The sequence below is a fragment of the Dermacentor silvarum genome, chromosome 11 (genome assembly GCF_013339745.2).
Source record: "Dermacentor silvarum isolate Dsil-2018 chromosome 11, BIME_Dsil_1.4, whole genome shotgun sequence".
Classification (NCBI taxonomy): Eukaryota; Metazoa; Arthropoda; class Arachnida; order Ixodida; family Ixodidae; genus Dermacentor; species Dermacentor silvarum.
In genome coordinates, this window is record NC_051164.1 from 115,744,690 (window position 1) to 115,757,910 (window position 13,221).

Here is a 13,221-nt window from a genome sequence, read left to right on the forward strand (position 1 = left end):
CATCACTCCGTGTTCACTCATCTTTAGTCAATGCGCATCTTGTGAGTGCCCAGCACAATATATTATCGTTGTCCGCTAACCCTGCGCAAACTCGGAGCACTTGATCCGCTGCCCTCATTGTCACGTATACCGAACACTTTTGAGGCCCTGCCGCTCATTAACTGATGCCGGCAGTGTTTGCGCAAAATTTCGTAATCTCGCTGAGCAGAAACTTGCACGGTGACAGGCTGTCTGGCGCCGGACAACGGCGCCATCACCGTCGGCTCCTGCGACGTCGCGAACAACGCGGAGGGTGCGCGGAGAGTGCTCGCCTACTGCCCCTACAACGGCACTCTGTTCGACGACCTCACCGTGGAGGAGCACCTGACCTTCTTCGGAACGGTTGGTGTTTCTTCGGCTGCTCGAGTCTGTGTACGCATGCCGAGATATACTGTCAAGTTTTTCACGAGATGAATTTCACGTGAATGTGCTCGCGCATATCCCTGCTCTAAACCAAACATGTAAGCGATGCTGAAACGGGAGTCCACGTGTCCAATGCAGGAACGTTGCCGCCATTTTGAGGCCCACTTTAAAGTTAAGTTACTGCACCGCTCCCTACTTGTTCTCCTAAAGTAGCTTGCGACAATGACGTGATTTACTATTCTGGAAAGTTAATTGTCGCCGCGCATACATCGCGTGAGACGCACTGGTGGTGCAATGCCGGCGCTAATTCACCTTGCACCGGCCCAGGCAAAAGGAGGCTTCGGGGACCAGGTGCGTCGCGATGTGAGCCGCCTGATGCGCGACACGGGCCTCTCCCGGTACCGCGGCTGGTACGTGGACCAGCTCAGCCCGGCACAGCAGCGCCTCCTCAGCGCCGCCACCGCCATGATGCCTTACGCAGAGGTAAACGCGGCATGTACGGCATATATACGGTATACGGCTGTCGAACCTTGACTGTAGCGCAAGTAGAGAAAAAGAAACAAACATCTTATCGACTTTTTTCTATAGACCCACTATAGAATGGGAGTAGACAAAAAGAAATAGAAACCTTATTACCTTTTGTCAACAGACTGTCTGTAGATTTTGTATCGGCAAAATAACGAATCTATAGAAAGTCGAAGTCGTCTACAAGAAGCCTACAGATATTCTATAGACAGTCTAAACACAATTTCGTAAGGCTTGAGTCAATCTGCTGCTAATATTAATTTGGGTTTGCTAGCTAGCATCGGCCCACAATTATAATCGATATGAATTCAGAGGAGCGACGATCTGGACCCGGAGGTATACGCAGAGGAGACGCAGAGGAGACGTCAAAGCTGATGTGACGCCACAACAACTAGTGGAGAGCAGTGACGGCAGAAAGAGAGCGATGCTTATCAGGCTACACGCAAATCCCCGACTTGCGCAGTGTCAAGTGTGGCATGCCAAACGACGAGGCGAAAATGTGGCGTTTCCTTGGACTCCTCGAAACGCCGGTTTAAGCAGGCGTTGCCGGAAGCTGTAACGAGCCGGCCGAGCAGTCGACTTCTGAAAGGAAGCTCAATTTACAATTAAAAGTAAACTGTAAGGATTTTTTTTTTTTTTGCAGAATAAGGAATGATCGAAAGGCCTGAAGTTTGTGGCATCGTACAGTGACTTCAGCAATGCCACGGTTCAGGTGCGATAGAAATTGCGAAATGTGCCTCAACGCCATAGCTTACATGTAAAGTACAGTTCTGTCGAGCGCTGAAAGCGTGCGGCCTGATTTGGTGCTTGCCATTAACCGCACCGTGCAGGTGGAGATGATAGTGATGGACGAGCCGACTCGCAACATGGACCCTAGTAGTCGTCGCGAGCTGTGGGAGGTGTTGTTAAAGCTACGGCGCGAGAGAGGCGTTTTCCTCACCACGAGCGACTACGCCGAGGCCGAGGCCTTGGCCGACCGCATTGTGGTCCTCAACCGAGGAACGATCTTCTGCGCCGGCTCGCCTGAGTACATCAAGAGCCAGTTCGGCATGGGATACCTGGTGCGTGAATGTCTCGGGCGATAGACGAGGAGACTGAACGCACCGTATCACTTGTCCTTAATGAATTACCCAATTTGCTATTTTCACGAACCATGTGTATGACGACGTGGAAGCAATCGCCTTTGCTCACCAAGTCGTTGATATCCTCATGTGATTGGAACGCGCTCAATTTTCCTCAGTTTTCGAAGCCGCAGCGCCCGTGACTGGACCTGTATTGTCAGGCCGCATACAATGATTTTGCAGTATTTCCGTTGGCGCGAAGGTTCAGACATCACTGTCCCAATATTTGGAACGCCAGGGGTGCAACTGATACAGAAGACCTGCAACTAGGCCTTTGAGCGGATCTTGTCACACGTGGAATATCCTCGAAACTTTTCACAAATACTGTATACCATGCACCTAGCCCATTTGTCGTGCCTGATACGTGGTACTTATATATCGCTTATCATGATCTGCCGAATACGACCAGCGTAAAACCATTGGCCTGCAATGCCAAATTTCTTGTCCTAATCGGATATTCCAAACCGGATCCTAATCGGATAACTTACAACCCTCGTCAGTCCAATAGATTTGCGGCAACCTCTGACTTCTCTTGGCATTTGCGTTGTTACATCTATGACATGTCAAGTATCTCGACCAGCGCGCGGGTAATAAGTTATTCATAAGAAAGGGACAGCGTATCGGTCAGTATCGGCGTCGGTCATCTTTCATGAAATATATAACTAGACAATTAGCATTTGCGTATTGTCGCCCTCACCTTTGCGTTTGTTCTCGTGTCTTTTGTTATGTAAAAGCTTTTAGGTGTGAAGCAGCTTATGCGCCCGGCCTGTCGGCGTCTCCTGTCGTAATTGTCGTCGTCGTAATCGCCGTCGTCGTCCACAGCTGGCTGCGTTGAAGCAAGCGGTTCGTGCTCGCGCTCGGCACGCGCTCGTGCCACTGCTCCCGCGTTCGTCGTCGTCTGCCACAGCTAGCTGCGTTGCCGCTCATCTTTCCAGCGTAGAATTTCATCTCTCTTCTGTCGTCGTAATGGGGAGGCCGCGTTTACGGGGTTATGAGCCATTGCTTAAGGCAGTATGAGCCCATTAGCGGTGCATCACTGCATGCTTCGCACCTCCCCAGGTTTCACGTTAGTGGAGCCGCATTTTTAAATACCACAGGTCGTATGTGTGTAGCTCACGTCTGATTTTTTCTTCTTGTCGCATCGAAGTGGTCGGCTGCAAATTTGCGGCCTTAGGTCCGCTGTATCTGCCTTTTTCCATTCGCCTTTTGTTTTCATTCATTTCTATATGTTTCATTGTCGTTCTATATGTATGTCGTTCATTTCTATATTGTTTTCGTCTATTTCTATTCGCCTTTGTTTTCGTTCATTTCGTCGGCTGTACCACGGGCCAGCAGGCAAGACATACCCGTGTTATCACTTACTTCTACCATGGAAATCAACGCAAATGAAGACAAAATACCAAGCAAGACAGTGACTGCTACGGCGCATGAGCGATTCGGTCGACCACCGATGGCAGCGACATCAGAGGAAATCTATAAAAGGAGCCAACCACCGGAAGCTCCCTTCAGTGGACTTGGTGGCACCATCGCAGGCGTCATGAATAACCACTTCATCTTTGTTGTACAGGTTGGTGACAAATGGTTGTCTGTTAAATGTATCAGAAGTGACTACGCTTGTTTATTGGTGCTACCAAGTCCCCAGTGCATTTTGTCTTGTGTTCTTGATGCTGCCCGAATTTTGTTATTGCTCTGTTATTGAGGAAAATCCTGGCCCTACCACGCTTGATGATAAATTGACAAATGTTATGGAAATTAAAAATTCACAGAGAACCCTAGAAGCAGGATTACAGGGACTACAAGCCCGACTTGCGGAAATTGAGGTTTGCCTGGCATCATTCAAACAGTGCAGTGAAAAAATTGAACAACGCGAGCAGAAAGTGAGCACTGTCTGTAAACAGGTCGAAACACTGACTGGCAAACTAGATGAGTTAGAAAATAGAAGCCGCCGTAACAATATTATTATTTATGGGCTCCTGGAAGCAGATAATGAAACTGTGGCGAACCTGAGAGAGGCCGTTGTTAAAGATATAATCAAAAACATGCTCGGAGTTGAAGTTCAATCGGTGGAGCGTGTTCACCGTATCGGCAAGAAAACTGAAAGTCGTGTTCGTCCCGTTATTCCCCTATTCTTCGACTTCAGTGAAAAGATGGCTGTTCTGCGAAACTGTTTTAAGCTGAAAGGCAGTCAATTATCTATTTCTGAGGACTTCTCGACGCCTGTTCGCGCCTTACGTAGTGAGCTTTGGCGTTCATCGAAAGCTGAACGGGAAAGGGGCGATAAGGTCGCCCTTGTATTTGACGAACTAAAAATAAATGATCAGCTATATGTTTGGAATGAAGCTGAAAATTCAAGAGTACTGCTTGACAGACCTAGTTCTAAAGGCGCCGGGGGGTCCAACAGTAGGCGTACTTGTCAAATTGCCAGTGCGTCTTCATTGTCGCTGATTTGTTTTAACTCACGAAGCATAGTAAATAAGATTGACAAACTTGAACAGTTGCTTATCCTGTACTCTCCTGGCGTTGTCGTAATCACGGAAACCTGGCTGCACTCTGGCATACATGACTCCGAAATTATTCCATCCTGTTACTCCTTTGTTCGCTTCGATCGTGATGGTCGCGGGGGTGGTGTGGCTATCGCTGTAAAACGTGGGCTTACACATCACGCTGAACAAGGCATCCATAATCACGAAAGCGTTTGGTGCACTATAAAAGGTCACGATACCTCCATATTAATAGGTGCAATTTATCGCAAGCCGAATGCTCCTGACGAATATCTGACGCGGATTCATGATTACCTTACCGAACATGTTAAAAATAGAATTAAAGTAGTCCTTATCGGCGATTTTAATCTTCCTTCTATTGATTGGAATACATTATCGATAACAGGCAAGGAAGCGTCCAGCTGTGAGCTTCTCCTGAATATTGGCTATAGCTTCTCTTTAGATCAGCTTGTCATGCAGCCCACGCGTATCAAAGAGCAAACGAGTTCGGTACTGGATCTTGCATTTGTGTCACATACTTTGTCATCCGAACTAACAATTGAGGATGGGATCTCCGATCATATGCTTTTGATACTGGCACTGAACGTTGGTTGCGAAAAATCGGGTTATCAATCACGTGTTCCAGTCAAAGTTTACAACAGAGCTGATGATGTTGGTGTCATTGATTACCTGGAAGCATTATCGGACAACCTTTGTCTTGAAAAATACGGTACAGTGGAAAATTTGTGGCAAACTTTTAAAGAAGCGACCGCTTACTGTGAAGAAAAATTTGTGCCTACAAAAATAAAACGTATCAAGCGCAGAACGCCATGGATGTCACGCAATATTATTCACAAGAAAAGAAAAATAAAGCGCATGCGCAAGAGCAAAGGCAACTCTGAGAAATTTCGTAGATTAACCCTTGAACTAAAACAGGAAATTAGCTCTGCACGTAACAACTTTTTTGCTACCACACTTAAAACTTTCATGACACATGAACCGAGCAAATTTTGGCGCTATCTGTCCAAGACTGAAAACGGTGTTGCGCAGTTAGAAATCAGCCGTGTAATTGAGGACGATGCTTCCATTCTCGCAAAAGCGTTCAACGAATATTTTCAGTCTGTTTTCACCCGCACTTCAAGACCTCCGGAACACGACAAAACGCTAGTTCATGATTCCACAATGGCGCAAGTAGAATTTTCAGAGCAGAGTATTTTAAACCTCCTCTCAGAAATCGGCGTTAAAAAGTCACCGGGACCCGACAATATTTCAAATATGTTTCTCAGACGCTATGCAGAGCAAGTGACTCCGTTTATTCATGAAATTTTCACTGCATCCTTTAAAACTGCTAGCGTTCCAGCGGAATGGCTTCGTGCAAAGATCATCCCCATCCACAAAGGCGGGAGCAAACTACAGGTAAACAATTACAGACTCGTATCACTAACCAGCTGTTGTTGCAAGCTCATGGAGCACATTATTAACAAAGCAATTATGACATACCTTGAAGAAAACAACTTCCGTCATACTAAACAACACGGCTTCCGCAAAGGTATTTCGACAACAACAGAGCTTCTGGAAACTGTTCACGACTTTGCAGCAGTAATTAATTCTAGGCTACAAGTAGACGCTATATTCATAGACTTTTCAAAAGCGTTTGACAGGGCGACCCACTGGAAATTAATAAGTAAACTTAGGAACATTGGAATAGATGACAAAGTAGTATCCTGAACCCAAACCAAAGTAGTATCCTGGACCCGAATAACCGAACACAATTCGTTAAAGTAAACAGTGCGGAATCAGAATGTTTGGAAGTTTTCTCGGGAGTACCCCAAAGGTCTGTGTTGGGTCCTATCTTATTCTTAATATACGTGAATGACATGCACCTTGAAGTTGAACCAGACGTTACACTATGATTATTTGCAGATGACTGCGTCATATATAAAACAATACGAACAGAGGCGGATCAGGTTATATTAAATACATCCTTGCTCAGTATTGCCAAGTGGTGCGACAAATGGGGAATGCAAATAAACGTAACTAATACAGCATGCATGTCAATAACGCGAAAAAAAAAGCCACTTCTCTTCGCTTACAACCTCATGGGATCGAACGTTGCGGGGGCAGAATCGTATAAATATTTAGGGGTGACAATAACGAGTACACTGAAATGGGACACGCACATCAGTAATACGTGTCAAAAAGCGTTCAGACAACTAGGATTTCTGCGCAGACAGAAAGCTTGCAACAGCACCCCCAAATGTTAAGTTGTCATGCTATAAATCTCTGGTACGCCCCATTCTCGAATACGGCAGTATTGTATGGGATCCCTACCAAGGGTATCTTATCAACAAGTTAGAGGCAATTCAAAATAAGGCGCTCCGTTTCATTTATTCTAGATACTCTAGGAAAGACGCTACTGCGCAATCGCGCTGCAATACAGACACTTCAAACCCGCCGGTGCGTTGCCCCTTTGAAAATGATGTACTTGTTATATCACGATGAGCTTGCTGTTAATAAGAACGACTACGTCAAACCACCCTATCAGTGCTCTTCTAAGGCTTAATCATAGAAAGTGTATCAGGCCATATATAACACGCTGCGACACATACAAAGTGTTCTTTCTTCCCGTCTACCATATATAAAAATGGAACGCTCTGCCACACGCTTGCATGAATGTTGAATCCTTGGAGGCGTTTACCGCTAAAATCGAGCAATTTCTTTTTGTGTGAACCCTTAACATTGCAATAGTCGACATTTTTTTTTTTTTTTAGATCACGCTGAGACTTGTGTATAGATGTAGCACTGCTCCATGTAAAATTGAAATTATATGCTGTTCCTCTTGAGTGTGTCGACAGCATTGTCGCGTAAAACTTTGTGCTGAAGTAACGTGATAACTATTGTTCTGTTATTATGTTGTGAAATTGATCTGTGCATTGACTGTTCACTCCTGTATGGGCCTGTTGTTAGGCTCACAGTATCCAATAAATAAAAAAATAGGGGCTTTTACCCCGTCAGCACTGCAAATATTAGCTTCCCCCATAGTTTTGTTTGTTTGTTTGTTTGTTTGTTTGTTTGTTTGTTTGTTTGTTTGTTTAGTTGTTTGTTTGTTTGTTTGTTTAGATTTATTTTGCTTTTTAGAGATGCCTTCCTGGCGTCTTGCTTTCTGCTGTGGTATCGTGCCTGCAGCTTCTGCAGGCACGCCAGGTGGCGGCACCTGGCGTGGCCTAGCCCGGCCCGCATGGTATTTCTTTGGTGATGTTAAATTTTGCAAGTACGAGAAGCTACAAGCACGATACCACAGCGGCAGGCACCTGGCGTGCCTAGGCCTGCCCGCTTCAGGCCGAACGAGTAGCCGTTTATGATCTGTTTGCGCCCTTCACACACAGGAAGTAAGTGCTGTTGTAGACTTTCGCTACGCTTTATCTCACATCGGCATCAATTTTCGAGCGTTATCTCGACGTTCCTATTGAAAGTGGTCTTCGATATCGAGCGATGAACGTCTAGCCAAATAATCGCCAACTCCGTATAATTGGCTCTCACAACTACACGTTCAACAAAGCGAAGGTGAATCACACGACAACCGAGGAGGAATCACTAGCCGTCCTAAAGGCTATTTGGTACTTCCGTTACTACCTGGAAGGTACCAAATTCAAGTTGTACGCTGATTATGAGGCGCCCGGCCACCCACATTTTGAAAATGGCGGAGCCGGAAGGAAAAGTCGCACGGTTGGCTAGCGAGCTTCAACAGTTGGACTTTCAAGTGGATCACCGCCCAGGAGCTTCTATGAAAGATGCTGACGCGATGTCTAGATGGGGAGTCCTACGTGTTCATGTGCAACATGAAACAGTGAGTGCCGCCAAAGTTTTGGAACGCTTTACAACTGGCAGAGACGGGCAGGGCCTCCCTCATGGTTTCCGAAAATTCTGGACCTTTATCACGATGGTTCTCATTCAGGTGGTCACGATGATTTTTGGTGAACCTACATGAAACTGACGAAACGATTCACATTGCGCCCGCATGAAAGAAGACGCGAAAAGATACGTGCAATCATGTCACAAATACCAGGTGAACCAAGTAAAGTTTAAACGACCATCTCAGCACATATTGCCGGAGCACTCGAGGATACCATTTGAAGTTATTCGCATGGACTTTGCTGAACTCAGAAAGAAATCTGAAGGCGTGAAGAAAACGCAAGCATTCTTGTTGTGTGTGGATGAGTGCACCATGATGGTGGCAGTAAAACTTGGGAAGGACGACGCCAACTGTGTGATCCCCTTCTTAAGCCGAAAGGGCTTTGACAACGTGAGAGCACCAGGGTCTGACACCATGGCCTTCCGGAGCCACCAATTTAAAGAATGGACAGAGAGAGTTGCGCTCTGGTTCACCGCACCACATCGCCCAGCAGCTAATGGGCTAGCTGAGCGAGCTATCCGCGGCATCCAACAGTATATACATAAGTATGTGCCCAGACTTTCCCGAAAGTGCTGCCCTGAAGCTCATAGTAACCGCTGCCCTGGGATGCACGCAGCTCTTTGCTGGGAGCCCAGCCTGCATTTACCAGCCGACACTAGGTCCACCTGGCATAAAGTAGAGAAAAGATCGAGGTGCCGTAAGAGAATGAAAAAAGGAATTTCGACAGAAATAACGGAACACGGCGATACCAAGAGTAGAGGTTAGAGAAAAGAATAGTGGAACTGAGGCTAAAATCACAAAGTCATCATCTGTTGCGAAAGTCAGCAGGGACGTGTTAAGATTGTGTGGTATGTAGGCCCAATGGCACCGTTTAATCAGCCTCTATAGCAAAAGTTTTTAAATGCCATCCCTGGAGGGATAAAAACATTGACGGGGGGAGTGGAGCATGCTAAGACAGTTGAAGAAGACAATAGCGAATGCGCAGTATAGGGGGGAAATTTTTTTCCGCAGGAGGTGGAAAAGAATAAAGATAGAAATGGTGACACGAAAGAGTACTCTCTCTATTTATTATGTGTGGGCTTGTTAAAGAAATTTGTACAAGACGGCACAGAAGCTTTGTCTATCATATGTGATCAGTTCGGGACTAAATATCACAAAGAGCCGCACGTGGCTGTAGTTTTAATACCGAGTTGTACTGGTAGAAGGCAAAAGGGGACTGCACTTGCGACGTGTTGAAAGACCTGGTAAGTTAATTTTGTGCTGCATGATTGTAAAGCTCTTAGTTTCGCCTGGAATATCGCTTACTCGCCTTCGTTGTCTAACGCTCAGAATACTGGGCAGTCAACAACCGTGACAAAACCGCAGCTCCGTCTGGAAAAAGGTCGCGGGTACCGGGCGGCTGCCGTGGACGCGCTCATCTACAAGCAGGCGCCGGCGGCCGGGAAGGCTGAGGAGAACGCCTCGAGCGTCGTCTATCGCCTCACCGGCTTCTCGGATCTGCTCGCCAGCCTCATGCGCGACATCCTGTACGACCTCGAGAAGAGCAAGCGCACATTGGGCGTCGCTCGGATCGGCATCAAGGTCACCACGATGGAGGACGTGCTGCAAGGGTATGTGCGTGGCCAAAACTGACCGTTGCGCGCAAAACACAGCGCATCTGATAATGCATTTCGATATGACTATTAATACGGCGTCGTCTCATCTGTTCCCTGACTACATTTTGATTACAGTGGCACCGGCCAACCGTATTTTTTCTCTGAATTTGTTTACTTTCATCAAAGGCATTACGAGCACAAATATGTAATCACAACCTGCACACTTTAACGAACTTGGGTGGGAAATTTCATCACAATGCGACGTCCATGGCAAACGTACATGAGATCAGCAGCAGCCTCGACGGCGATGATCAATCGGGTAATTTCTCAATCCACCACGGGTGCATATATCACTATCTTCATTCAAATGGCGCTTCTTTAACTCGCAGTAGTGGAATGTCCTTGCATAACTTTTCAAACGGTAATTCGGAAGAGAACTTTTTTGAAAGCTCCACCACAACACTTCTCCCGAGATCGTCAATTCGCGAGAGAGTTTACGAGAAATTCTAGTAAATACGCATTGAGTGAGAAGATTAAAGGGAACCGTGTGACTCAAGTCTTTAGCAACTATGTGAATCCAACAGACAATGAATGACCCCTTGCGCGAACACAATATGTCGTTGCAAAATGGAACGGGATCGCATTTAATTTCCGCATCACTGCAAGCAATGCGCACGTGTGCCGGTGCTTAGAGATACCACTGTAGAGCACTGCACGGGCCCAGGCCGTCCGAAGCGTTTCTCGGCGGGCCCTAGCCAGGCTCGGGCATGAGGCCGCTGCCCCGGGCGGCACTCGGGCTTGAATCCACGGGCCCGGGCCAGACGTGGGCCCGCTCACTAAAGGTACTAAATGGGGCCTTCGACCACATGCGAATCTTTTAACACCGAAGCTGTTAAAGCCAGCCGTAATTTATGGTTCGTAGCCATGGTAGCCATGGCAACCTGGAAAAGGAGGAGGAGACGCATGCACGCGGTCTCCTCCTCGCCAGCTCCCTGCCTTCCCGACCCCTGCCTCTCTTCTCTCCGCGGTGCACTGAGCCAGGAGAAGAAAGTCACAGCCCTGCGCGGCACACCTAGCACAGTCACATCGTAAGCTGGTGGAGCGGCTCAAGAGTAGCTCCAATTTGGGCACCACGCACAACAGGGTCTTCGCGGCAGTCTGTTCGCCTCGTTTTGACGAGAACGATTTGAACTGTCCTACCGGCGTCGACGGCGAGCTGCGGCTTGTAATGATCCCTGCACAGCAGTCTGCTGAGCCCGCTCAAGCCTTACAACTGTAACTTGCATGTCGGGCGCGCCGCGTTTGCAGGCACCTTAACTAGATGGCGTCACCATACTGGCGGAGGCTCGGTAGCTCGGGAGCGCGTTGATTATGCACCTCGTCTGAATCGCATATCGCCGTCTGCGCCTGCGGACGCTGCGTTTGCAGGCATCTTACCTAGATGGCGCCACCATACTGGCGGAGGCTCAAGTCGTCTTCCCCTGCGTTTGGCTTATAGGGTATTTTCGCGGCCCGATAGTAAGCGCTTGTTTGGTTCAGTGGTGAGTATCCGGCTCCCACGCAGCATGCGCGGGTTCGATCCCGGCGGGAATCGGGTACTTTTTTCGCGTTTCCGGCGATAGCGGTTACGCGGCGGACGCCGTCGCCGGTGGCGGCATCATCTCGACCCGAAACGGCTATTGGAATGAGCCTGTCGGGAACCGAGGGGTTGCAGCCGAGCGCCCATGACTGCGCGAGTGGCGACTGGTCGGGGAAGAGGGACGGTGGCTGGGACATGAGGTGGAGCCGCGCTGGTCATGGGAGGACGTCCGAAAGGCGTCGATGGAAACGGCGAGCTGGTCGATCTGGGACTCTAAGCGGGCCACGATTGAGGACGGTGGCGTTGAAGAGAGGGCGGCGACCAGCCCATAGCAGCTTACGCTGTAAAAAAGGCGAAAGCTTGCACTGGACCGACAGCGAAGCTGGCCGATTGATATCGAGCGGCTAGCCTCCAACGCGTTCGGCGTCGGCAAGCAGCAGCGTTCTTGGCACTTGGTTAGCCTGCCTGCGTTTGTGGCATGCCAGGAGCGCTGTCGCTCGTAGGCGCCCACGCGTCCAGGGCTAGTCACGCGAAATGTCGCGAAAGGGAAGGAACCTCCGAAAATGATCGCTCGAGAATACCTTGCTACATGCGTAGTTAAGTTAACCAAGTTAAGACCTAGCAGCAACCAAGTTCATACCTCGCACTAGCAGCCAGTAAGCTTCGCTGTGCCTAAGCTTTGCGCGACCGAGTGCCAACGTGCCAGATTTTTAGTGCATGGTTCAAGGCATTCTGTGCCAAGCTGAAGTGACACGTGCAACGAGCTGGCTCTTAGTATACCTTAGCACAGAAAATAGGATAACAGACGAGGTTCTAGTTCTTTTCGTTTCCACAAAAACGAACACAGTTTCCGCGTCAGGAAAAATAAATTATGCAAAAACAAACGCTATTCAACCCATTTCTCTCCTACCGCTTCTGCGCTGGCAATATTACAACTCTCGACACTATTATATTATTTTAGCGCTAACGCAAGGGGTGTCTCTTTCTACTTGTTCGTTTATTTAGGCAGTATGCTCGTGAATTCGCCTGTTCGTGTGTGTGTGCGTGTGTGTGTGTGCGTGTGTGTGTGTGTGTGTGTGTAGATGGTTTCATGATCGCGATAACAGCAGCGACCGTGCCGCCCCCAAGAAACTTCCGGTCACGTGCCTTATCAATTTGCTATGTTTTAACGCATGGTTGCTTCTTTGCCAGTTACATTTAGCAGCTACGTCCGTGGGCAAAACCGGAAGCCGTGCAGGGCCTATGTTTGTAATCAGTGAAAAGGTCTATATATAATGTGTGTGCGTGTGTGTTCGCATATTAAATGACCTCATAGCACTAAATCGTACAATCAAGGTAATGCATGCGCACCAGCGGGGGAAAAAATCTGGCAAGTTTGCACTCGGTCGCGCAAAGCTTAGGCACAGCGAAGCTTACGGGCTGCTACTGCTAGGTGTGAACTTGGTTGCTGCTAGGTCTCAACTTGGTTTAACTTAACTACGCATGTAGGAAGGTATTCTCGAGCGATCATTTTCGGAAGTACCTTCCCTTTAGCGACATTTCGCGTGACTAGCGCCGGACGCGTAAGGCGCCTGCGAGCGATATAGCGTTCCTGGCATGCCACAAA

The 13,221-nt window shown here is 48.1% G+C and overlaps 1 protein-coding gene across 1 annotated transcript in view; it reads left to right on the plus strand.

Moving 5' to 3' along the window:
• Positions 1–13,221, plus strand: part of LOC125941356 (retinal-specific phospholipid-transporting ATPase ABCA4-like) — a 67,348-nt gene that overhangs the window by 2,494 nt on the left and 51,633 nt on the right. Inside the window, exons 3-6 of the mRNA XM_049658417.1 lie at positions 227–381; positions 730–885; positions 1,758–1,988; positions 9,807–10,051. Of these exons, the coding sequence (XP_049514374.1) occupies positions 227–381; positions 730–885; positions 1,758–1,988; positions 9,807–10,051 (787 nt within the window). The remainder of the gene's footprint in view (positions 1–226; positions 382–729; positions 886–1,757; positions 1,989–9,806; positions 10,052–13,221) is intronic.